The sequence below is a fragment of the Anas acuta genome, chromosome 17 (genome assembly GCF_963932015.1).
Source record: "Anas acuta chromosome 17, bAnaAcu1.1, whole genome shotgun sequence".
Classification (NCBI taxonomy): domain Eukaryota; kingdom Metazoa; phylum Chordata; class Aves; order Anseriformes; family Anatidae; genus Anas; species Anas acuta.
This window is the reverse complement of record NC_088995.1, coordinates 4,100,130-4,125,513: the sequence shown is the minus strand read 5'-3', so window position 1 is coordinate 4,125,513 and position 25,384 is coordinate 4,100,130. Positions and strand designations below refer to the sequence as shown.

At 63.7% G+C, this 25,384-nt stretch overlaps 2 protein-coding genes across 5 annotated transcripts in view; one reads left to right on the top strand and one right to left on the bottom strand.

Moving 5' to 3' along the window:
- Positions 1-20: 20 nt before the first annotated feature.
- On the bottom strand, positions 21-24,631 carry SMTN (smoothelin). 4 transcript variants are annotated; one of them, XM_068653986.1, is made up of 21 exons: positions 24,470-24,631; positions 17,948-18,108; positions 17,644-17,737; positions 17,396-17,474; positions 16,957-17,288; positions 15,694-15,796; positions 15,112-15,425; positions 14,830-14,893; positions 13,638-13,715; positions 12,889-13,308; positions 11,768-11,859; positions 7,730-8,023; positions 7,514-7,589; positions 7,040-7,204; positions 6,114-6,176; positions 5,908-5,971; positions 5,367-5,537; positions 5,166-5,289; positions 4,937-5,088; positions 3,385-3,555; positions 971-1,067 (listed from the first exon to the last, which is right to left on the bottom strand). In XM_068653986.1, exons 1-20 carry the CDS (start codon positions 24,518-24,520, stop codon positions 3,411-3,413), a joined length of 3,042 nt encoding a protein of 1,013 aa, XP_068510087.1. In that variant the 5' UTR covers positions 24,521-24,631; the 3' UTR covers positions 971-1,067; positions 3,385-3,410. The 4 variants fall into 4 exon arrangements, with proteins under 4 accessions (XP_068510086.1, XP_068510088.1, XP_068510090.1 ...); XM_068653985.1 differs by lacking the exon at positions 3,385-3,555 and having other exon boundaries at positions 21-1,067; XM_068653987.1 differs by lacking the exons at positions 3,385-3,555; positions 7,040-7,204 and having other exon boundaries at positions 21-1,067.
- The window catches only part of MORC2 (MORC family CW-type zinc finger 2), a 54,423-nt gene continuing 51,436 nt past the window's right edge, over positions 22,398-25,384 (top strand). The window contains exon 1 of the mRNA XM_068653984.1: positions 22,398-23,966. The gene's annotated coding sequence lies outside the window, so the exon portion shown is untranslated. The remainder of the gene's footprint in view (positions 23,967-25,384) is intronic.

The following is a 25,384-nucleotide window of genomic DNA, read 5'->3' as shown; positions in this document are numbered from 1 at the left end:
AAGGACTGGAGGCAGAGGCATTGCCCTATAGAATAAACCTTTATTGTCTGGCTGGTGTTGGTACACGTGTCAACGCAGGTGTAGACGGTGATGAAGGGGTGAGTGGCACTGAGCACAACGTGCCCAGAGCTGGGGAGGAGCACGGGGGCTGCCTAGACCCTGGCCCTGGCCCCTCACGCCCTCCCTGCTCCCCTCCAGCTCCCCAGCACGTGGGTGCTGCAGGTCCCTGCCGTGGAAGTGCCCTGGGCACGTGAGTGCAGTGGGAAGCAGGGTGTCAGCATGGGGCCATCCCGGAGAGGTGGCACCAAGCAGGGACTGTGGTGGGCAGAGAGGCTGGCTTCCTTGCAGGGGGGGCCAGGAAAACCGCTCTCGGGCTGCCTGGAGACCAAGGCGCTCTGCCTCATGGAGGTACCAAAACCAGCAGTGCCCACCAGGGCCCCGGTTCTTGGAGGGGGGTCCGCGGGCTGAGCTGCACTTACGTGGACCCACGCTGGCTCAGGGCCCGAGGGCACGACCATGCCCCAGCCTCCCTGGGAAACAGGGGCACTGCCCACCTACAAACAATTCCTTTGAAAACGAATAACTTAATACGCTAGAGCATGGCGGGGGGGGGTAGGGAGGAGGAGAACCAAGCTGGCTGCAGGGAGGGTGGCATCCTGGGCAGCACCCGCCTGGCACTGTCCTGCCCTGCCCACGCCTTCAGCCGGGCAGAGGCCGACCGAGGAGCTCCAGCGAGGCCGAAGCAGGGGGTGACCCGAGTGATGGAGCCCCCCCCCTCTTTTCCCCAGGACCAGCCCCGCAGCCTCTCCAGGCCCTCCCGCCAGCCTCTGGAGCGGAGCAGCAGCTCCTCCGCACACCAGCGTCCCTGCGGGGAGGGGGCAGTGAGGTGTCGGGCAGCTGCAGGCCAGGGCAGGCTCTAGCACTCTTTCTGCCGCATGCGCAACTCGTGGCGACGCAGGTGGTTGTAGAGGGACTGCACATAGGTGAAGACGCACTTGGGGTCTGGCTTCTTCCCCATGATCATCATGTCTTCCACCTCCACCAGGGGCACGCAGTCTGCCAGCATCCTGTGGAGACGCAGGCCTCAGCACGGCTGGGCGGGCTGCCCCTTCCTGCAGGGGACTGGGATGGGGTCCGCCAGCGCTGGGTCCCTCTGTCCTTGGACTCACCCTGCCCTCCGTGCCCTTATCCTACCCCTCCTGCTGCCTCCGAGGCCGGGCAGCCTGCAGGCACCGCTCACCCCTGCTGTCCCCGTGCTCCCCTGCCACCCACATACACCCTGCCCCAGCTCCTGCCCTGCTCTCAGTGCCCGCAGTCACCCCCCCAGCCCCTTTGGGCACGCCTGGCTGCAGAGGAGCCGCTGGAGTGTCCCTGTCCCACACTGCCCTTTTCTCCTGCCCCACAGCCACATCTGCTTCACCAAGGGCTGTGCTGGGCCCGTCCCCAGCTGCTGCCAGCTCACGCTGCCCCTCTGCCGTGAGCAGCAGAGCCCCCCAGCCAGCCCCCCAGCACCCTGCCCCTGCCATCCCACAGCCCTCCCAGCGCCTGGTGCCACCCCAAACCCTGAGCTGGGGCTCCCGTCCTGTCAGGCTCCAGGCAGATCCTCAGCCTCGGGGGCTGCTGGCACCGCTGGGTCAGGTACGGAGGGGAGAGTAGGGTCAGCTCCCACCCCACCCCCTGGTTGTTGAGAGTTTAGGGGTGGCAAGGGGGTGCCCAGGAGCAGAGCAGAGCTTCTGCTGCCTGCACAGCTCCCAGCACCCCTCCCAGCAGTCCCAGCTGGGCAGCAGTGCAGGCTGTGATGGGACCCAAAATAACAGCCCCGTGCTGAGGCCAGGGCTGGGGAGGAGGAGGCTGAAGCTCAGCCTAAGGCTGGGCATGGAACACAGCCTCACTTGGGACCTCCGTGCAGTGATCAGGGCTGGAGATAAAATGCTTCCTGCAGTGCCTACACAGGCCTGGCTTCGTGGCTGAGTGGTGGTGCAGGCTGAGCCAAGAAGGGGGCTCACTGGGGCTGCTCCAACCCTACTGGGAGGATCAGACAGCTTGGCTGACACCCTTCAGCAAAACCCTTCCCCCAGTCCTCTCCCCCCCGTGCCAAGCTGCAGAGTCCCACCTGGATTTGCTGCATGCTTCAGTACCCCCAGCACAGGACCTGGAGGGGGGGACTCGGGTCTGGCACGGGCACAGCACAGAGCAGAACCACTGCTGGTGCCAGCCCTTGGGCAGGGAGGTAGGGGTGAAAGGAGCAGCGGGCTCAAGGAGAGAAATCCCCAGCTCCTGGGCTCCTCACGAGCGCTGCAGCCATGCTGGGGGGGTTTCAGGCCAGCCCAGCAGCTGTGTTGGGGCCCTGCTTCTCTGCCTTGCTCCTTTGGTTAGCACTGCAGAGCTGGAACTCAAAAGGCCAGGGAAGCAGCGGGCCCTGAGCCCAGGACCTGGCTAGCACCAACCCCTCCACGTGATCCAGCAGCAGCCCAGGGGGGGGGCCACGCTCAGGGCCTTGGAAAAAAGCACCCGCCTGGTCACAGGAGGCCCCTGTTATACCGCCAGCCCAACCGTGGGCCCAGTCCCAAGGGTGATGGAAAAGCTAAGGCAGCACGGGGAGACAGTCTCTGTCCTTATAAAGGCATTGTTTGGGCCTCGGTGTGCTCGTGCAGTGCGCAGCCGGGGGAGAGGAGGCTCCAGCGCCAGCTGGGATGCCCCTGAGAACAGGCACAAACAGTGCAAGAAGAGGCAGGACCGGAGCCTTGAGTCACACTTTCCAGGCTCCCCTCTCTTTCCCATATAAGAGCAGGCAGCACCTTGGCAAGGGGGAAGGGAGGGAGAGAACATCCTCTGCCACGCCTGACCCCCACATCAGCCTCCACCCGCCCAGGGCAGGCAGCCCTGATTTTTGGGGGCGAGGAGGGCAGCAGCAAACGCAAGCGGTGGGGCTGGGGGGGGAGGTTAGGGGGCGATGGGTGCTCACCCCTCACCTGGGTACAACTGCTACGGGTGAAACGCTCAGCACCCGGCTGGGGTGGGTGAGCAGGAGGCCAGGGAAGACCCCCAGCAGCACCGCTCCCACCGAGACCCCTGTTGCTGGAGAAGCATCGCCCCCCACCCCGGCTGCCACGCTCCCATCCACGGCCACCATCTCCCCCCCGACCCCCCAGGGCTATTCTGAAAGCAGAGAGGAGGGCTATCTGCCCTCCACCCTGCTCCTGGCAAGAGGGCCACGGCTCTGCCCCAAAAAACGCCACCAGAACTCGACCCTTGCCCACCAGCATCCCCCATCCTCTCCCCCAGCCGCAGCTCCCCGGGCCCTCCTGCCGAGCACATGGCCAAGCTGCAGGACGCGGGCAGGTGGGTGCGGGGGGGTGGTTAATTTGACAGCAAGGTTCTCACCATCGCTCCCGGGGGGTGAAAATGGGCTACGACTTTTTGGTTTTTACCAGCCCCTTCTGGACCAGGCAGCGATAGAATTCCTGAATGTATGTGTACACACACTTCCAATCCGGCTCGCGCATCCGGACCATGTCCTCCACGTCCAGCAACTGCGGACAGTCTGCGTGCTTCCTGGGGGCAGGGAGAGAGAGGGGCAAGCCAGTGACCGCAGCCCAGTCGGGGAGGGGGAGAAAGAGAGAAAACAAGAGACATATCAATGCAGTTCCCGTTCCTCGGGCAGACGTTGCTCTGCTCTCGCATGCTCTGGGGGTGCACGATGCAGGGCGGGACAGGTCCAGGCACCGCCACACTCCAAGGCCATTCAGGTGAGATTTGGGGGGCCAGGTCTCACAAGCGGGGGGACGGGAGGGTAGGGGCAGGTGAGCAGTGTGGACAGGCGTGAGGTCCAGAGGGAACGACAGAACAAGACAGAGGAGGGAGGGAGTGAGGTGTTCTGGCGCGCCTGGTGCTCGGGGAGCAGGTTCCAGAGCGGAGCAGTGTTCTATATAGCTCGTATATAGACTGGTCGGGAGGGCCAGGCAAGCCCAGCCCTCCTGCCCAGCTCCGCTTGGAACTGTACGGTACAGCCCTGGTGCAGGAAGCTCAGGAGAAGATGCTCACAAGAGCTGGAGGAGGAGGAAGGATGAGAGGCCACCTGGCTTCCAGGCCGGAGAGATCGATGGCTCTCTCAGTCCACGTACCGGTCCCCAATTAAGGCAAAAAGTCTATTAATAGGAGCGCCAAGACCCAGATAGACGGCCCCCTGTTCCTGCTTGCTCCACCAAACAGCACCACGGGAGCTCCCGGGAGCTCCCAGCTCATGCTGCCGCACTGAGCACCCGCCAGGGCAGGCGGGGACAGGACCCCCTCTGAAACCTGCCTGATCCTGCCCTGAGGCAGCCGCCAGCAGGGTGCTGGAGGGGAAGAGGAGTGGATGGGAGGAGAGACAGAAGGAAGGAGAGAGGGCCTGGCTTCCAGCCCTCCAGCTGGACGCGCTCCCGTCTCTCAGCACCCAGGAAAACCAGAAGCAAAAGGGGGAGGGAAGAGACTTGAGAAGCTGCGATGGTGTTTGAGCCCCTACAACTGTGAAGGAGGCACCTGGTACGTACAAACCCAGCTCCCCGGTCCCAGCTCCCCAAGTGCTGTAGTCCCTCACCCAGCACCCTGGAACAGGATGTACTATGCACAGCAGGGCAAGCTCAGAGCTGCTGCCATGCCTCGCAGAGCCTGCCCTGGCTTTGGGTCCTGTGCCCCACACCCAGGAAGCCCAGACCGCGTGCCCACCAGCTCCGCACCAGGCTGGGCTGTACCAGCCTCTCTGCACACCCAGGCACCGCTCTTCCCAGTGTCCCAACCTCATTGCATGGCACAGGAGAGCAATGCTGATGGGTGCTGAGCCCAGGGCACAGCCAGCTCCTCTAGAGCCGTTGCTCTTGCCCTGCCTGCATCCTCCTTGCCCAGTCAGCAAGGAGAGCTGTCCTGAGCACGGGACACAGCACCACGAGTTACGTACTCTGCAGAGGAGAAGGCCACCTCGAAGTTGTGACGGCGATTCTGGGGTGTGAGCTGGCTGTAGTCAAAAGCCTCCGGAAAGAAGTTGTGGACCAAAGCACAGAAGGCCATGCCGTCGCTCCAGCTGGATGAGAAGTTCTGGATGTCCACGTGCTGCGGGGAGGGAGAGTTACCAAGGGGCACAGTGACCGGCCCAGCCTGGCCCTGGATGGGGAGAAGGCAGCACTGACCTCATAGCCCCGGGTCTTGGCTCTGCACCAGTCCAGCAACATCTGCTTGATGCTGCTGGCGTTGGGAACACCGAAGCTGGAGGAGCGCTGCACGGCTGTGCGCGCCGCCGCAGGGTTCGGAGAGCTGTGGGAGAAAACACAGAGGGTAACACGCGCGTGATGTTTACCACTCCAGCTGTCCCGTGCCTGGCCTGTCCTCACCTTCCACCCTCCTTCTGCAGCTTCTCAATCATGGCCTTGCGAGCCTGTGAGGCAGATGTCTTGGGCAGGCTCTGAGCTTTCATCAGCTCCTTCTTCTTCTCAGCCTGGCGCCGCTCCAGTGCCGCCAGACTGCTCTGCCTTGAGGCAGTCTCATCTTCCCGGTCAAAGATGCTGGAAGCAACAGACAAAGCGTCAGTGCAGAAGGTGATGCATGCAGCCCTGGGAAGTGCACACAGTGTCCTCAGACCCTTGTCATCACTGGCACCTCAAAGACCACCCCACTGGTTCTGCCCCAGGAACGTGGAGGTGGCAGAACTCTGTGCTGTGAGTTTTCCCACCCAGGCTCCTGCCCACAAAAGGGAACCCCCAGGCTGCTGCTGTGAGGACCACTGGAAAAAGTGAATGTGCTGGCTTTGGGGGTGTCCCCATATGGGGACAACACAAGCTGGACCAAGAGTGTGCAACCAGACAGCTGACACAGACTGCTTTATCTGTCCTGCTGCGGGGCCGGTGAGAGCCCTGCAGAGGCACCAGCACTCACCTGCCTGTCTTCTTGGACGAGGAGCTGTAGGATGATTTGGTTTGAACAAATGTGCTGCTGCCATCTGCAAAGACAGAGAAAGAGGCCTCAGGCAGGAGCAGAAAGAAACAGAACTGGGCGGGCTGAGGGGCTCTCCACCGCATGCTCTGCCCCCATGGTTATGCCGTGGAAAAAGGGCAGCCCAAAGGGGCAGCAAAAGCTCTTACTGTCTGTTCTCTTCACATAACTCGACTCCATGGTTGTTGTACGGGAAGTCTTGGTGCCGTCATCTGCGAGGGGGAAGGCAAAGTGGGATCAGCTGGGTCGGGGTGACAGCAGCACCCACAGAAACTGACTGCTGCAAAGCACCCCTGTGTCCACAGAGCATGAAAGGGAGAAGTCCTGGACAGCCCGTGGGAGGAAGGGGCACAGCTACGTCCAGGACAGACAAGAAGGGCCAGACAGATGGCATGTGCCCTCCAGGCAGCAGAGACCAGGCAGAGTGGAGAGGCCAGGTGAGGGAGCAGGGAGGCAGGACAGCTGGAGCAGCTCTCAGCTTCAGTTCGCCAGCACGTCCAGGGATGCTGACAGCAAGAGGTGTGGGTGACAGGAGTGTCCTGAGGTGCAGAGAGCAGACAAGGCCTATGCCAACACTGATTGGGAGTACAGATCAGGTAGGGAGGCACTAAAACTGAACCCTTAAAGCTCAGGCCCCAGGCAGGCTCTGCGAGAGCCAGGAGACTCCCACGTCCTCCTGAAGCAGGAGGCTAAACAGAGGGAAGGCAGCAAAACCTGGCCCTAAACCAAGGTTCTGCTCTCTCCAGGGTGCAGCTGACCCCACACACCCACATTGTCACCTCCCTGCACAGGGAGAGCAACAGAAGGTGCCTGGGTCTCTGTGCTGGACCCTGCCCAGGGCTCTGCAAGGCCCCGTGCACACCACAAGCTGGGCTGATGATGGAAATGCCGGGGGTCCTTGTAGATGGTAAGCTCAGGCCAGATCCAGGGCAAGTGGAGAGAGTGGCAGAGAGAGAAACAGCGGTGAGCCTTGGCAGCAGAGCACCAGGAAAGCTCTCGGCACAGCTTCCCAAATGGCCAACACGCCTGCAGAGCCAAGCAAGCAAGGCTCCTGCTCTGCCAGACCTGCCCTTACTAGACTGGACGAGGCGTTCTGTTTTGGTGACAGTGCTGCGGGCTGAGCCATCGGCCGACTGGGAGCTCTGTGTGGTAGTGGTCTCGGTGGTGTGGCCGGCCCTGCCCGCTGTAGCCTGGCTCTTCATCTCCTGCAGCCTCTGGTCCCGCTCCTTCTCCCGCTGGTCTGCAAATCACACGTGAGATGGCACCAGCAGCAAGAGGCGAGGGCCGTGGGGTGACGGACATGGGCCCAGCCATCCCAGGGTCTTGCCAGCTGCAGCCAGTCCAGGACCATCCCGTCAAGGCCAGGGGTGCAGCAGAAGATAAAACACCCTCAATCTTTACTACCAAGATGCCCCTGCTCAACCAGGCTCCTCCTGGCTCCACCTGCAACACCTCTGTGGCTAACAGCAGCCCCACACACCCCAGCCCTCCCTGCAGCCCCGTGTCTACCATGGGTCGCCATCCAGCAGGCCCAGCAGCTGCCAGATACCTCGCTTGCGCTGACGCAGCTCCCGCATGGCGTTACGGATCAGTCGTCGCTCCTCAAAGTCCGTCGTCTGATCCAGCTGCAGGGGGGAAGGGGAGGTTAGCATTTCCCTTCTGCTCTTCTCTCCAGCCCGGTTCTGAGACCCCTCGCACCCCAGGCCGAATCCTGTTCTCAGGAGCCCGCACCACCCTCAGGAGCGAACCACGGTGAAGGAAGTACCATCTTATCCAGAACGTCCTCGTCCTCGATCCTGTTCAGCTCCTCAACGTTTAGCTTGGTCCTTTTTTCCACCTCCTTCACTTGGACCTTCTCCATGCCGTTGGGCAGCTCCGGCTCCAGCCTTGACGCCTGGGGCTGCTCCACCACCCTTGGTGCCTGGTGCTGCTCCACCACTCTTGGTGCCTGGTGCTGCTCCACCACCCTTGGTGCCTGGTGCTGCTCCACCACCCTTGATGCCTGGTGCTGCTCCACCACCCTTGGTGCCTGGGGCTGCTCCACCGCCTCTGGTTCCATCTGTAAGGACAGTGCCACACGCCTGAGCCTCACCAGCCCTGCTGCCCGCTCGGGGCTGCTCGGGGCCCAAATTCCCCAGGAGCCTTTTTGCTTGCACAGTACCACAGGCAGCAGGAACCGTGGAGGAGACGTGTGTGGTGTAAGAACCCACAGTTGGTGGGATTCTGTGCATGACAGCAGTGACCAAGGCAGGCAGGGGAGCGTCACGACCCCCAGCTCAGCACACCACAGCCCACCATGCCTTGGGAGACTCCAGGCTTTCTCTTATCTGTTTCTACTCCGGCTGCTGAAACGTCCCCGGACATTTCCCACTGCAGCCTGGGGGTGTCCGCGACCCACCACAGCCACCAGGGCCTCCAGCAAGGCAAGGGGGAACCCAGAGGGACCAGGCTGGGCCACACCACGCCTGGTGCCTCGCAGCCGGCAAGGTGCTGGCAAGGCCAGTGCGCACCATTAGCAGCAAGGAGATTTCCAGGGAATTAAGGGACTTAGTGTAAAGAAGAGCTTGTGGAGCAGATCAAGAGCCTCCCTGTCATCCCTGCTCAGGAACTAGGCCAGCTCAGCCCCCACGGGAGCACAGCCGGGATGCCAAGTCCCTTTCAGCGCGACCCCCAAGCAATGTGCCGCAGGCAGCTGTCCAGGCCCAGAATAGGGCCTGGAGGCGGTGGGCAGGAGGTGTCAGCGGGGGCCCGAGGCAGCCCCACTGCACACCTGGCCCCGTCCCATGGCCCTGCCAGGCGTGGGGCAGGCAGGCACACGCTTGCTGGCACCCGGCTCCCCGCTCAACCCAGGCCGGGGCCCAGCAACGCCTGCGCCCTATAGTGAAGCCCAAAGTGTGGCAGGAGCAGCGCAGAGCCCAAGGGCCAGCGCAGGGCGAGAGGACGCCTGCAACTCGAGCCCGCAACACGAGCCCGCACGGGGGCTGCGACAGCTGCCCCGCAGCAGGCAGCACGCCCTGCGGCTGGCACGCCAGCAATGCAAAGCAGGCAGGCACCATTGGCTCGGGCTCGGGGCCCTGCCCGGTGCTAGCCTCCCACAGCAGCGAGCCATAATCGCAGCTAATCCCGGTGACGCTGCCTGCCCGTTCCAGACACCCACTCTCACAGGCCCTCCTGCTGCCATCCCTCGCCCCCAAGGGCTTCTGCTCGGCCCCCCGGCTCCGCACCCGCTTGGCATGGGGGCTCCAGCTTCAGCTCAGCGCCCTCGGCCCCACAGTCCACAGAGATCCAGGTTAGGACAGTGCCACCCTCCTCCCCCAAAACGCCGCCCCCCCTTCAGGCTGGGAGCCGCCTGGAGCCCGGACCAGCCCTGCTCACACTCACAAAGCTGTTGCTCCGGGAGAGGTGCACGGTTGATTGCTGGCGTGTGCTGGAGAATGTGGGTGGATGGGCCACGGGGCTGCCGGGCTCCTCGGTGCCCTCAAAGTGAGCGCAAGGGTCCTGTGCTTCCAGAAAGAGGGTGCTGAGATCCTTCTCCGGGGGCTCCTGCGGCCCTAGCCACAAGGCCAGCACGTCCAGCCGGCGGCCCAGGCGCGCCAGCTCTGCCCGCAGCACCAAGTGCTCTTCCTCCAGGTCATGCAGGGCTCGGGCCAGGGGCTGCACTTGCCGCAGCGCCTGCTCCAGCTGCCCCTCCACTGCCCGCCCGAAAGCCTGCAGCTCCCACCGCAGCTCCTCCAGCTCGGCAGCCCCAGCCTGAGCCAGGCCCTCCAGGCTGGCCCCCGGCATGGTGCCGGTGGGCTCCAGGGCTGCGGGTGCTGCGGCGAGAGCCCCTCTCAGCTGTCTCCTGCTTTTTATACAAGCTTCGGGGGCACCACCCCCCCCTGGCTGGAGACCAGCCCGGCTCCACACGCCGGCTCGGCTATTCTTGTCGCAGCGGCCGGGGGTCCCGTGCAGGGGTGCTTAGGCAGGCGCTGACACTTGGAAGGATTTCCAGGCCCTAAGGGACCAGGTGGCCCAGTAAAGGGGACGGGGGGGTGGAATGACACTGTGGGGCAGGGTGGGTGCCAGGCAGCTGCTGCAGGAAACCGGGTCCTGCCTCTGCCAGCCCACGGCACCCTTCCTGTCTGTATGTAGGTGCCGTCATGGCCAAGTGGCACCGGGGCTCTGTGGGATGAGCCCTGGGCTGTAAAGCGAGGCAGGCAAAGGCAGCAGCCCCGTATGATCCACCCCAGCCGTGCTGCATGCAGACAGCCCCTCCTGCACACAGCCCTGGTAGCTCAAGAGACCGGGAGGGACCACCTTTTGCCTTCCTTTGTCCCTTCTGCCACTGCTGAGGACGCCGTCCCACGTCACCCACGAAACACAAACCTCTTCAGCTCCAGGCCAGTGAGGGTGCGGGGCCCTGTGCCACCAGCTGTGACCGTGGGACCCCACGGGGGGGACCCATCTCCCCTCAGAGCACACAGCCAGATGGCACACCAGGTCCCCACGCACCAAGCACCCCCAGCACCCCCAGCGTGCCAGCAAGAGGTGCACACCACAGCAGCCACTGTCCCCCAGCTCCACGCACGCCACGGGTCCCCTCAGACTGACCCCTACCTGGCAGGGCTGGGGGCAGCACAGCCTCTTCCTCCTCCACCTCCCTGCCCGCTCGCAGCACACCTGGAAGCTGCGTCTGCCACCGGGCAGCTGAAGTGTCCTGAGCCCCCCCCTCCCGGCACGGCAGCACTGCTAATACCTTAATGAGAGCTGACGGGCCGTTGGGGAGAAGCCTGTGCGAGCGCGTTAGCACAGGGCAGTCATCCTCCGAGGGCAGTAAGCTGCCCCCGGGCAGCAGGAGCTGCATCCTGGTGCAGGCAACATCTGCAGCCAGCCCCCCACCAGGCTGCAGGCACTGCCTGCTTCATGCTGGCAGAGGCAAAGGCTGGGCTGAGCCCACCACGAGCAAGCAACGCTCCGGCCACCAGCGCTGCCATACCCTCAGAAGCAGGCAGGCAGGGCTGGCATTCAGCCTCGGAGGGCCATGAGTTAGAGGCAGCGCTGCTCTTGACAACCCAGCTTCTGCCAATGCCACTGCGTGCACGCATGCTTCGCATTGCCCTAGATGGCCAAGAGCAGATAAAAGCACTTGAAGAGCTGTACACACCGGGCTGCCTCTTGGGCACCTCCGACCCATCGCCCTGCGCAAGCCCTGCTGCCCCAGCACCCCAGGCTGCTTTCAGATCTCCCCCCAGAGCTGAGCCCCGGGGGGCAGAGGTGGTGGTTCCAGTTGTACCCAAGAATCCCTGTGTGCCAGGTAGGCACAGCTTGAGAGCACAGAGAGAGGAATCGGTGAGACCCCAGCCCACTGCCCCACGGCAGATCGAGGGGCAGAGCCCCTAGGAGGTGTTTGCCACAACAGGCTCTGCTGTTTTATGGCCAAGCTCCGTTCCCAGGATGGAAAACACAGGGGTGGGTGGCTGAGCTACCACCACCCTAAGAGGTTTCTGAGATCAGAGGGAGAGACACACAAAAGCCTTCCACCTGCCCCCACCCCAAGCACCTGTATATGCTTGGCACAGACTGGAGCGCACAGGGCTCATCAGTCCAGGGACACAGATCTACACGCAGACCCCAGAAGCTCCCCCACCTGTAGGAAAATCAGCTGGAGCTTCCAGCTCATCCCGCCACAGACAGCTGCCTGCCCCGACCCACAGAACAGCACGGCTGCTCCCCACCCCACGCCCAGGACCCTGCACGCCGTGCCTGAGGGTAGGCACAGCCCTGTGGCCCCCAGCCCCTTTGGACACCACCTGGGTACACTCACCTTGACGACATTGCTGCTGATGCAGATGCTGCTGCTGCCACTGGGGATGGTGGTGATGCGGATGGGGGTGCTCCTAAGCCCCAGGGTAAGCTCTGTAAAGGAAGCCACGGGTACTCGGGGCTTGCTCCAGCCTGGCAGGCTCAGCCCTGCACTTATGGCTGGGGAGAGGCTCCGGCCCCTGCCAGGCTGTCTGCCTGCTGTGTGCATCCTGCCTCGGCAGCAGGGCGCTGAGCTCTGGTGCACGGAAAGGGCTCTGGGGACAGCTGATAAATGTGGGAGCTGTTGCAGGAGGGGGGAGCCAGGCCCCCCTTTACCATCCCAGCACGCCCTAACCCCCCTAAGAAGGACAATTTCCACAGCTCTCCTTCTGTGGCCAAGACTCCCTGGCGTGAGGGACAGCCCCGGGAGAACATGCGGAAGCATCCTGAGCCAGCAATGTCCTCGTGCAGGTTGGCAGGGCTGGACTGGGCATCGTGCAGCGACAGGAACGGGATGATGCATGGCTACTTAGGCCAGTGGGAGATGGCAAGCCTATGGGGACGTGGCACGGATATGGGGCAGAGGACTGGGCAGGATGCAAGGATAGGGCGGTGTTTTGGGGCCAGATGGGTCAGGGCAGCCCGTAGGGACAAGAAGAAAGAAGATTGTGGGAACAGGGCAAGGACCATGGGAGTACAAGGGAGTGTGGCAGAACAGCAGGGCCAGGGACAGACCTTGGGGACAGATGGCCTACGAGCACAGGGACGTGCTGAGCAGGCTGGGCGTTCCCTGCCAGGGTCTAATCTTTTGGCAGAGCCCACGCTCAGCCTTCTGGCCACCAGCACCCAAATCCCACCAGTGCTCACCTGCCTGCTGCTGCCCACCTATCCTACTGGTCTACCCCGACAGCGGCTGCCCACACGCCCAGTTGCCACCCTCCTGCTTACTGGTTTCCACCCGCTCCCCAGTACCCACCAGCCCCTGGCACCTCCTCCATTGCTCACATCGCCCCTCGGGGCATCAACCCTCCCGGCACATCCTGCAGCCCCTACGGCCGCTCCCTGCTGTCCCCCCCCGCCTTGGCACCCACCACCCCCAGCGGGTCCCCAAGTGCCCCCAACACATCCCCACCCGGTGCCCACCTGCCCGCTGGCTGCCGGGGGCGGCCACGACGCGGGGCGTGAGGGACTGCGTGAGGGGCTGCACGCGCCCATCCTTGATCTCGATGGTGAAGTAGGTCTTCATGCCGTCGTGGGCAGCGGCGGCAGCGGCGGCGGTGGCAGAACCGGAGCCGGTGCCGGAGCCGACGGGGCGAGGGCCTGCGGGCGGCTGGGCCGGGCTCTGCTCTGCGCCTCCGCCGCCGCCGCCGCCCCGCGAGTTTTGAGCGATCCCCGACGACGGGGCCGAGCGCGGTCCCCGCTGTAATTGGGCGGGCCCGGCCCGCCCCCCCCCGCCGCCCGCCCCCTCGGGGCCACCCGATGGGGTCGGGGCTGCCGGGGCGAAGCGCTGGGCGCGCTCCCGCACCGAGGAGGAGCGCTGGATGGGGCCGTCGGGGCTGGGCTCTGCGAGGGACAGCGCAGCCGGGTCAGCCCCGGGGGGGGCTGGCCGAGCATCCCGTCGAGTGTCCCACCCGTGCACGCAGCCCCTTAGGGTGCCCCCGCCACACGCACGCTGACCCCAAGACGCCCACGCCACCGCTGCCACCACCTCGAGGGGTCCCCACCTCGCGTTCTGCCCCCCCAGAGGAAACGTGCAGGCAGGCAGAGGCTTTGCCACGCGGCATCGTGCCACCACGAAGCTCCTCGCTTGCCTGGGCTCTGCTGCCGGGACACCTTCCCCCCCCTCTCCCCGGGGAAGCACGGAGAGAAAAGAGCCACCACGGGGACCTTACCCACGCGGCCGGCCGGTGCTTGCTCCCAGCGGTGAGTGTTCAGGCGAGACGGGGTCCTCGCTGCGTCCCGGGTGGGCGCTGAGGTTGGAGAGGAGCCAGGCAGACCCAGATGTGCAAGGAAGAAGAGGAAGGGAGCAGAGGGTGAGCACAGCGCAGGGCTGTGTTCTCAGCTGCCCCCGATGGGCACAGCACCCCCGTCACCCCATGTTTCCCAAAGTGCAGCACCAAAACCCACTGGCACCTGCAGTGCAGACTTATAGCATGAAAAGGAAAGGGAAAGACCAAAGCGTCCACACCCGGGTGGGCACCAAGAACCTGGGGGCTGTGCTGAGGAGCTGGGATCATCCCTGCCCCTGTGGGACCCTGTCCAAGCCAGGCCAGCCCAGCATTGGCTTCATGGGGAGGCGGGTGGTATATTCGCCAGGCCAACCACCACCAGGGACTTGACCTTTAGGGTGCCTGGGGCTGCAAGCTCATTTTCACTCTTTATTTCCTCCTGGCACAGCAGAAGGGAAGGATTTTCCCAGCGGCAGGACAGGGCATCTGTTGTTGCCCGACGCGATCTCTCAAGGCTGCCAAGAGGACTCAGCCAGGCAAGGAGGTCCCGGAGCGGTGCTCAGCTCCCGGACAGGCCAGCGAGCACAGCCCCGGGTGGGGGGGGAGGGTGCTGGGGCCAGACGGGTGCTCAGCTCCCAGCCTTATTGGGACAAAGAATGCAAAAGGCCGGGGTTTACTGCAGGCGCAGATTCCCTTTCATGGCCCTGCAGCAGCCCGGCCAGTAGCTGGGGGACTTGTAAACACCGCGCCTGGCACCCCACCGCCAGGACCGAGGCCTGGGCCAGCCCCACAGCAGCTGGAAGAGGGTCAGGCCCACAGCCAGGTGGCACGGAGTCACCAGCCACCGCGTCCCTTTGACCTGGCCGGTTCCAGCTGCTGCATTCCTCTCCCTGAGTCGCGTTCCCAGGGTTCATGACCCGTGGACTCCGTGGCGGCTCTGGGGAGGCTCAGCCCCCAAGCAGGGCAGCGCATCCATCCTCCCAGGCGGCCTCCCCAGCACGGGGCCAGCGGCTGCTTGCAAGGGCAGGGTTGGGGCAGCGAGGCCTGGCGCTGTGCGGGGTGCTGGCACCCGCTGCTGCTGGGGGAAGCTCCTGCCCGAGCTGCTCCACGTCGCCCTGTCGAGGGCTGTCCTTACCCGCTCGCTTCTCCTCCAATTTCACAGCCTTCCCCGACGCCTGGCCTCGCACACAGATGACAAACTGCAGGAGGGGAAAAGGGCAGTGCAGTGAGGTGGGGAACTACCCAACACGCAGCCCCCCTGGGCTCCCAAACCCCCTGCCAAGTCACAGCCCCCAGGGGCAAGCACTGGGACCAGCCTTGTGACAGCTGCCCCCACGTGTGGCACCTCCAGCCCCTGCTAAGAGGACCTGGGGGGGATGGTCTCAGTGGTTTCTAGCTTATGCCAGCATTCCTCTACCTGGTTGCCCTGGCTGACGGCACCGGGCTGGTGCTGGGGATGCTGCTCTGCCTGGCGGCTTTGCCCCGTCCTGCGTGGGGTCTCCAGCTGCTCAGCGTGAGGCTCCTGCGTGGCAGAGGGGCTGCGGGGGCTCTTGTCTTTCCAGGAGGCCTGGTACTGCACTTCGCACTCGGCCACGCGCTGGGTGCATGGCTGGACCCGCTCCAGCTCTGTGGGGTGGTCTTCAGGCTTTAGGGCTGGAGCAGGCTCCGGGGCTGGAGCAGGCTCCGGGGCTGGGTGCAGGTCGAGGATCACCAGGGCTCCCGAGGCTGTGCCTGTGGGGGAGAAAAATGGGCTCCATGCAGGGGAACCTCAAGCTGCCTGTGCAGCATCGCCACTCCCAAAAGCCCAAGCAGGCAACTAGCTTTTCTGACCCAGCCTGGGCTTTTAAGGGGATTTCCCCCATCTCCCCCTCATACCTCTCCATCCTCCTACTCCTCCCAACAGCCCAGTTTTCCCCACACTCCCAGGCACTGCTCCATACCCCGGGCAGGAGCCTGGGTAGGGCTGGGCCTAGGGTAAATGGCATTTACACGGACTCACCCTGGGCACTGGGTTTCTGGGGCCCTCTCAGCTGCTGGCTGTTCAGCTCCTGCGTCTCCGTTTGGCCATGCTCCTGCTCCACTGATGCGTCTTGCTCGTGGGCCTGGGGAGAGTCGGGGTAAGAGCCCAGCCATGCCTGCAGCTGCCCCCACCCTAGAAGGCTCATCGGGGACAAGTGTCCCTACACCTTGCTGCTTCCACTGCCTTCCCCAGACTACATTTGGCTGCTGGCAACCTGCTGCAGCACTGCCTGGGGTCAGAGGGCAGGCAGGCAGCACTGGGCAGGCTGGAGGGATGCTGTGTGCACTGGAATGTGATCAGAGCCCTCCTTCCTAACATCGCCGGGGCTCCCAGCACCCCTGTGACAGGCAGCAGGACACAGAGCTCCTCTTGGGTCCCCTTGTGCCTCCTGCTGCCTGTTCATGACACAGCAGCAGGTCAGCCTCGTCCAGCATGGATCGCAGGAGGTGGGAGGAGAGGACAGTTCCTGCCCCGTGCCCCTGTCCTGCTTCCTCATCTCCAGGTATCCAGAGAGCCCCATGGCAGTAGAACAGAACAAATCCGGGGTGAAACAGGCTCAGATCCTGGTGTAACTCCAGGATGGGGGGAGGCAGAAAGGGGACCATGCTCCAAAGTTTCACAGGAGAAACCAGTCCTCAACCCCGTACCCCACTGTGGACTCTGTCTAAAGGAAATGCCTCAGCTTTTGGAGAAATTGGCCAGGTAAAGTGGGACAGCCCCACTGGCTGCTTGGGAAATGCCCCTGCACAGACAGGGGCATCACTGCCAGGCAGGAAATTTGGGGTTGCACCCACTCCTCCTGGCTGTGGCCCTCTGCCTGCACCACCAGCTCAACCTTTCCCCACTTGAAGAGTCATCACTGGTGGGCTCCAGCCTAGCTCCAGACCAAGCCTGGGCCCCTTGAAGGTGAGCAGGGACAGCCAGTGTGAGGAAAGGGTGGCCAGCTGCAGCAGCAACTGCTGGACAGGCCCAGCTGGACCTGGTCCAGGGCAACATCTGACACTGGTCACAGCTTGCACTGGTGTCCTGGGTGCTCCTGTGACCAGCACAGCCACATCCCCAGCGTCCCCAGGCCCCCCCAGAGCCCTGCTTCACCCCCAGTGGCACCTGCTCCAGTCCCCTAAGGCAAGTTAGCCACATATGCATGGGGGTTTTTCCCCGCAGAAGGCTAGCACTGGAGCCCAAGAAAAGGGCGAGGAGATGTCTGGCAGTTCCCCTGCTAGCAGCACCCTGCACACTCACCACAGGACGTTCGAGCTCCTCAGCAGGCAGCTGGTCAGCATCTCCACCGTGGCTGCTCTCCTCCGTCCCATCCAGCACCGGCTGCTCAGCATCACCCCCGTGGCTGTCCTCCACGCTCCTGCCTACAGCCAGGGCCTCGGTGCTGCCCTGACAGCCGTCGTCCACGCTCCTCACTGCAGCTGGAAGCTCGGAGTCTCCTCTCTGGCTGCTCTCCCCATTCCCAGACAGAGCTGGTGCTTCAGCATCATCCCTCTGGCTGCCTTCTGCAGGCACGGCTGGGGGCTCGGTGCCGTGCCTCCGGTTGCTCTGCACGTTACCAGCCAGGGTTGCAGCTGGATGAAAGCAAAGAAGGCGTTTAGGAAGGAGCTGGCCGCATCCCAGCACCTCTCGGGTAGGTGTAGCAGCCTGCCCTGGCGGGGACACGGGGAGAACACCTCACCTTCGATCTCCTCAGCCCGCAGCTTGCGGATGGCAGCCCGGATGAGCTTGCGCTCCTCGTATTCGCTGGCCGCTCGCAGCTGCAGAGGCGAAGACCCAGGAGTGAGGCACAGGGAGGACCTTCCCACCGCAGGCTCTCCAGGGTGGGGAGCAGGGAAGCCTTGATGACCCCCGGCTCCCCCACACCACCCCGACCTCGAGGTAAGGGGCTAGGCACGGCCGGGCCAGACCCCAGCAGCAGCTACTCACCAGCTTTGTCAGCTCTTCCACATCGGTGATTGATTCAAGCTCCCGGGACAGGGAAGCCAGAGCCTTCTGCTGCTCTTCCTCCAGCTGCTGGGACCTGCACGGGGGCCGGGGCATCAGAGCAGCCAGCGGGCAGCCACGGTGGGTGCTTGGGGAGCAAAGCACCACGCAGCCAACAGCACCCCACGGGCAACGGGGTCCCCGCGCACGCAGCCACCCGGTGCCAGGCTGCTCCCAGCCCCGCACCCATCAGCGTAGGGGAAGGAGCAGGGTGCAGATGAGCGTGGTCCCCCCAGGCTGTACTCACCGCAGCCAATTCTCCTTGTTGTCCTGCCGGTGGCTGCCGCGCTCGGGTCGGAAGCGTTTGGACGCCAGTGCCTCCTCGTCCCTCTCCAGCTCCTGTCGCTGCAGCTCCCTTATGGCCGAGCGGATGCGGCGCCGCTCAGCCAGGTCCAGCGTGGCCTCCAGCTGGGAGGACAGGGCAGGGCTTGGTGCTGTGCTCCCCCCCGGGTGCCCACGCGCCGTACAATGGGGCCGTCTGTCCTGCTCGGCCCACGCGCGCGGCACACACTGCCTGGCACTGTTGGCCCTACACAGGGCAGAGCAGGGCACCCCCCTCCCCCCTCAAGGGACAGCAAGAGCTTGGCTTTGGCATGGGATGGGACACACGAGGCTGAAAATGCAGGAAGGGAGCTGGGCACCATGGCTGGGACCATGCGCAGCAAGGAGATGGGGCGCATGGCACCCATCAGTGGCCTGTGGGTCAGTCCTCTGCCCTCCCATGCCAGCAGCATGGGGCAAGCCCTCCTGCTCCCCACAGCAGCACAGACGCTGCCCAAACCCCTCTCGCATAGCCACCCATCTCCCTGGGAGGTGCTGGCACAGTGGATCCTAGCATCCCCCTCGGAAAGGGTCCCCCCAGCGCATCCAGCACCAGGCGGGCTCGTCACTCCCCTCCGGCAGCACTGAGGGATGGCAGGTGGCTCCTGGAGCCCAGGCCAAGAGCAGGATCTACCCCAAAACAAAGTCTGTGTCCACGCACGGGGTGCCAGACCTGTGGGGAAAGGTCAGGCACGGCAGACACAGCCTCGCTGCCTTCCCGCTGCGGGACATCAGGAGCAGTGCTGGCTCCCAGCGAGGGAAGCGAGGGGGTGATTTCCCATGGAGCTTGTTAAAAATAAACCCTGTGACCCACAGCAGCTGCTGTCAGCATCAAGCCCCAGCACGCTGTGAGTCACAGCATCCACAGCACAGAACGAGAGCATCGGTCCCCTTCCTTGCAGTCCCACAGGACACCGCCAGACCACCAAGCCAAGCACGGAGGCTTTGGGTCACAGCTGAGCGAGAAGACCAGCTTTTGTCCCCGAGCTGAGCCCATCCGCTCTCGAGCCAGGTTTGTGAGCAGCACAGCAAGCTTGGAGCAAGCCGGGGGAGAGCCTCAAGCCACTGCAGGTCTGCTGCACACCCTGCAGCTCCCAGCACGGGCTCTCCTAGCAGAGCCATCGCTCTCCAGCTTCTCCTCCCAGCACTGGATTGGGGGGAATATTTCCATCCAGGCTGAGGACCCTGGAGCAGAGCTGCCTTGCACTGCCCCAGTGGCAGCCGGAAACGAGGTACCTGGACAGCTCAGTGACGATGCTGGGAAGCCCCCAGATGGCTGCACCTCCAGGCTGCTGACCCTCAGGGCCACCCTGCAAAGCCAGGCAGCACGGGACACGCGGTGTTAAGAGATGAGGCTCCCCTCTGCCTCCTCACCTCATAGGCAGCAGCTCAAAGCACAGAGTTCTCCCTCCCATTTCCCTCCTGGCACCCCCTGCTGGGCCACCAGGCTGATATCAGCAGGCTGCAGCCAGCTGTCACATCCTGCACAGCGCCAGCATCCTCCTCCTGGGCAAAGCCAGGGGCTTGCAGCCCCGCACCGTGACCCCTACCCCACAGACTGGGGGCTCTCAGCTGGAGGTTACGCCTCGGCAGGCACAAGAGCAGGGAAATAGATGAGAAGAGGCAGAGCTGCTGTGCTCCCGGGACACGGGGAGTGTCAGGGCAGGACACCCAGGGAGGAAATCGGCTCCTCCATCCACAGGGCCTCCCACTTCCTATCAGAGCTCTGAAACTGTGCTCGCCTGCCCCAGCTGCTGCCAGCACCCTTGGGAAGCTGCTGCGAGGACAAAGCCACCAGCAGTGGGGCCTCTCCCCATGTGGGTAACGGGCATGGCACCCTAGAGACAGGAAAGATTTAGGGGGGACTCCCCCAAGCAACTCCTTGGCACATTTTTGCACGGAAAAAAGCGCCCAGAAAAGCTGGAGACCCTTTGGCCAGCTCGCTCTGTGCACGTTCCCCAGCAGCAGCTCTACCCCAAGCCTGAATGGAGGAGAGCTGCATCCCTTACAAAGGGGGCAGGTCTTTTTCTGCTGGCTCCACGTGCAGCAGAGAATTCGGGTCCTGGAACAGAGTGAAGCGAGCTGTGCACCACGTGGAGCCGTAACAGCATCGGGCCAGGCAGCAGGGCCAGCCCCAGCCCATCCTACAGCCGCACAGCCCTTGCCATGGCAGGCCCCAAAGCACAGACAGCTTCCCTGCTGCCTGCACCGGGGTGGGAGAAGCCTCTGCCCCTGCAGATGAGATGCCCTCAAGGCAGCAGGAGGGATCCTGGGGTCACCCTGTGCTGCCCAGCCAGGCAGGAACCCAGCTCGAGGTGCACAAGGTGATGCCAAGGGTCTGGGGAAAGAGATGGGGACCACACAGATCTGACCCAAACAAGGAGCCAGGTGGAGCAACGAGCCAAAAAAACAGGGACCTGCAGGCTCTCTGAGGTATCTTCACGGACCTGAGGCAGGGGGTTGGAGGAGGATGGGGAGGAACAGTGGCAAGCGAGGCTGTCTGCAGCTGTGCAAAGGCCGTAAGGACAGAAAAACTCTTTCCACCCCATGCTGAGAGGTGGAGGCCCGCACCATTCGCTAAATAAACTGCTGGCTGCACGCTGCTCGGCCCTGGCACCCAGCACAGGAGGCTCAGAGCCTCACAGCCGTGGTGCAAAGGCAGCTCCATGGCTCCTACAGGACCACAGCATGGTTCACATCGCAGCGCGGAGGACACCCTGCTGACCCCCAAGCATGCCCAACAGCCCCCCTGTGGTTCTTTCACTGTTACCCCGGCTTTGCTCTCCTCAGAGCAGCCTTGGCTTCTCTTGGGGGCAAACCCACAGCAAGGTAGGGGTGAAAGGCAAAGAAAAACCAGGCAGCAGCACTTCCAGAGGCGTCCTGCCTCCAGCACCCCAGCTGCCGCTTAGTAAGATGAAGTCGAGAGGGAACTCAGTGCTGGACAGAAGGGAGGGAAGGAGGACAACCGGGAAGGCTCTGCCCTGCCCAAGAGGCTCCGGATGGGATCTGACCTGCAGCTGGGTCCCGGTGGGTTCAGCACGCCTTTTCTCTGCAGGAGAGATGGCAGCGGAGCAGCAGCAGGAGCCTCATCCCAAGCCCACGTCAGCACAGAGCCAGGGCAAGGCAAACAAACGGCTCCGGAGGCTTTCGTGGCCAGCAGCGAGGGGAAAAGTGCCGGAAACCACAGCTGGAGCCAGGGGTGGGAAGGGGCCACGGGGCCCGGCCCAGGCTGCAAGAGCAAGCCCGGAGCTCGGGACATGCCAGGGCCCCACGGGCCCTGCCCAGCCAGCAGCAAATTAACGGTTGTGAGCAAACGCCCTCCTCGTCACACACACACACAAAGTGGCTTTGTGAGCAGGGCGCTGGCAAAGCCACCCCTGGGCTGCTTCCATGATGATGCCCAAGCTCAGAGCCTCGCCTCAGCCCCGGCCTGCCAGCAGAGGGCTGCAATTAGCCCCGTAATCAGCCCCGCAATTAGCCCTGCATCCACCCACCTCCGGGAAGAGGCTGAGCACAGAGGGGACACTGAGCGGGCTGGAGCTCGGCCATGGGGATGCTCAGCTCTGGGGACAGGAGCCAGGCGCATCCTCAGAGGTGCCACTCGCCCATCAAGTGCCACTCGCCCCTGAAGTGTCCCCTGCGGCCCCGCTGTTGTCACTTTTGGGAGGATGTGGAGAGCACGACTGCCTCCCAGGCAGAGGAAACAGGAAGGACAGCTGGGTGGCAGGGATGCAAAAGCTCCTTGGGGCTGTAGCAGCCTTGCCTAAAGGCTGTCGGATGTAAAAATCAGGGTTCCTCACACCTGTGACTTCCCTAGCTCAAGCCTGCCCTACCCCTACTTCTACCCGATAAGGGATTTGTATCCTGCCTAATTAACCATCCTGAGACCTGGAGAGGCTATGAGAGGAAGGTGTCCCCTAGTCCAGGGCCAGTAGAAGGCAGCCTGGTGCTTGGCACGGCTCCAAGAACTCCAAAATCCCCGCTGCTTCCAGCCACACATCAAAAGACCAGCCCTACAGCTGCCCTGCCAGCCAGCATCTGCTCCAGGCTCCTCCAAGGAGCCCGTGGGAGCCAGGTGGGTGGCAGAGGCTCCCCTGGTCACTCCTGGCCCAGCCCGCTCGGTCCCCACGCAGCAGCACCCCCAGGGACACCAGGCTGCTGCCGGGAGCTCATTTGCTGGGAGAAAGGAGGAGGAGAACAGGACAGAAGCTGAGGGATAGGGAGAGCGAAGGAGTGAGGAGGAAGCAGTGGGAGAGGCAGGCAGTTTTCCCTTATATGGGCTAATCCTCTTCCAGCTGAGTGGAGCCAAAACCTAACCAAAAAAAAAAAAAAAAAAAATCCTTCCCCGCCTCACAGGAGCTTGGGACGGGCTTTCCCCAGCCCGCTCTGCAGAGGCACGGGGAGACCTGCACCCACCACAAACAGCCACTGCAAGGCTGGGTGCAGCCAGGGCAGGAGGAAATCTGAGGGCTTAGGGGAAACAACCATCCTCCGGAGTCCCCCACAGCCACGGGGAGGAGGGGACAAGCCACAGCAGCCAGGGATGGAGGGGCAGCCTCACAGCCCGCAGCAGGATGGAGAAAAACACTCTGCTCATGGACCTGTCCACAGCCCCAGGAGCATCCCCGTGCTCTGAATCACAGGGTGAGGTGGGGGCAGCTTCTGCCTTGGACACCTGCCTGGCCGGGGAGCAGCACGCACAAACAGTCTGCTGCAGATTGAAGGCACCAGTCCCCACCCCGGGCTGCAAAACCCCATCTGGTTCAGAAGAAGAAAGCCCTAGGGAGAAGCACTGCCTGCTGCTTGGGTGAAATCTGCCTCGCTAGGCGGGCCAGGGACCCAGCTCCATCTGGACACTCAACCACCTCCCTGCCAGCACCCCTGGGGCCTTGCATCAATCCAAAGAGCTCAGCGAGTCTCAGGTGGGAAGCGGCAGAGCCAGGGCACTGGCAGGATGGGGACAAACCCAGACCAGCCGTTCCCACATCTCTAGGGTCACCCTCTGGCCCCTGCTTCATCTCAAGGGCAGCGGTGGGCTCTTTAGCTGAAGCACAACTCAGCCCATGAGCAACTCTGCTACCCAGCCAGCTCCTTCCTCAAGGATGCTGCTGGCCACAGCAGCTCCTCCGGTGCACAGGGAGCAAGCAGTAGGAGCCACAACACCCTGAGTGGCTAACACAGCATGATCCTAGCACACAGCAAGACCCCGGGATCGCTGTTGGCACCAACTGCCTTGTACAACAGCTCCCTCCGAGTCCTTACACCCCTCTTGCCTTGGTGAGCACAGGGGGCAGGTCTGCAAGCTGTCACCCAGAGGCAGGCAGGGTGGGAAGCTCTCTGCGGTACGGCCCCCACGCCGATCCCATGCCCCCAGAGGTGCAGCTCCCAGTTCCCCAGCGCTGCCCCAGCACCCCGACCTTTTCCTGTTCCCCGCAGACGTTCTTTCCAAGCTGACTCAGCTTCCTGCCGCTCACCATTCCCCAGTGCTGCTCCAGCGCTTGCTCCCGGCTACCCTGTGCTCAGCCAAGGCACAAAGGAAGCCCCCCAGCCCCGAGCTCACAGAGCAGGGGATCAGCTTTGGGGAGGCTGAATCAGCGGGAAGGCATTGGCTTGTCCCAAGCAGCGCAGCATCCTGCTGGGGTGTCCCATGTCTGAGCAAGTGACAACCCCGCTCCTGCTTTTGGGCCACACGAGTGTTAACGGCCCATGAGCGCACCCAGAGCTCAGCTCCTGCTCTTTCTCTTAGGGGACTGGAGCTGAGCAGGGCAGCAATTCCGCGGGGACTCTCGGGAAGTTGCTCCAACCGCTGCCGGGATGCCCGGCACAGCACCGCCACGGGAGGCAAGCGGCCGAGACTGGGAAGGGCTCAGCTCTCGGGGCAGAGAGGAAGAGGAGACCTCAGCCAGATAAAGCAGACAGCACCTTCCCCGCCTGGCAGCGAGCAGGTAATCGAAGAGGCAGCAGGAAACATCTCGGCTTGGAGCTGCCAGCCAAAGTGGCAGAGCCACCACGCAGATGTCACAGCCTGAGCACGGGTGCGAGCAGAGGCCAGCGCAGGAGGGCTGGGGTCTCCAAAGGCCAACAATGGGGCAAGAAGCGGACTATCACTAGCACTCCCTCGTGCCCAGACCCCCCCCTTCTGCCAGGTAGGGCCCAAATCTTCCCTTGGGACCCTTGGGGCCAAGGCACCCCTTTATCCCACTCATCCCACTCATTTCCCAAGCTGCGGAGCCCCACGCGTTGCAGCTCACGGATACGGGAGCAGGAGCTCTCCCACCCGGCGGGAGGACCCCGGCCTCTAGAGGGACCCCCGATCCCTCTCTCCTCCTTTACCGGAGCCCCAGGGCTGGGGCACACACCGATCCCCCCCAAACCCCCCCAAAAAAACACCCCGGGGCCGGCCGCAGCCCCGCACCAAGCTCTCCACCGGTGGCGGGGGGGGACTCACCAGCTTCCTCAGCGCCCCTTCGTCCATACCCAGCAGATTTTCTTGGGACATCCCGGCTGACCCCCCCCCCCGTCTCCCCGACGGCTCCCCGGGGTCGCAGCTCGGAGCTCGGGGTCCCTCCGGTGCTGCCCCCGCCGAGCCCGAGACAACGAAGGGCGGCGCGACCCCACCGCTCCGCCCCGCTCCCCGCCCGGCCCCGACCGGTCCCGCCGCAATTCGGGGGCGGGGGCGGCCAAAGGGTGGGGATGGGGGCCGGGCCTGTGGGTTTGAAGCTGCTCCGGGTTTCCTCTGGGTTTCCTCCGGGCTTCTTCCTCCCCCCCCCCGTCCCGGTTTTTGGCTGCCCGGTGGCTGCGGGGCGTGGAGGGGGAGGACCGGGCTAGAGGAGGTCGCGTCCCCGTGTGGCTTGGTGCTGACCCCCCAAGAGCCCCCTTGGGTTCTGATCCTGCAGGTATGGGGCAGCCCTGATGTGGGAACCCTCCCAAAAACCCCTCAAACTCCCCAAACCCCGGGGCAGCTGGGTTTGGGTTCATCAGACCCCGTCATCACTGGAGGTCAGCAAGGATGGGATAGGGAGGGTTGGTGCGGGGCTCAGCATCCCTGGGTGCTGGGGGATTGGGGCTGGGTGCTGCCCCCATACCCAATGGGACCTTTGTGGTGCAAGGCCCCAAATGGGTCCGGGGCCCATTGCCTACACCCAGTGCCTTGTCCACTGCTGCCACAGCACAGCGCGGTTTGTTTGTGTAAAAGGAAACTGTTTCGTTTGGAATTAGAAAGGAACAGGATACATCATGGAAATATTTCTGCCCAGTCAGCCTTTTGTGACAGCTTTTAGCAAAAACCCCAAATTTGGGTGTAAATCTGCCCGGAGAGTGCCCCTCTGGGCCGCAGCTCTTAACTCTTCCTTTCCTGAGAGCA

What these genes read in the sequence shown, in the direction of transcription:
- SMTN (XM_068653985.1), bottom strand. Translation starts at nt 24,520, where the DNA reads ATGTCCCAAGAAAATCTGCTGGGTATGGACGAAGGGGCGCTGAGGAAG. An exon ending in TGGAAGAGCTGACAAAGCTG is followed by an intron (nt 17,475 to 17,643) that starts GTGAGTAGCTGC and finishes TCGCCTCTGCAG; the next exon opens with CTGCGAGCGGCCAGCGAATA. An exon ending in AGGAGCTCGAACGTCCTGTG is followed by an intron (nt 15,797 to 16,956) that starts GTGAGTGTGCAG and finishes GACTCTCCCCAG; the next exon opens with GCCCACGAGCAAGACGCATC.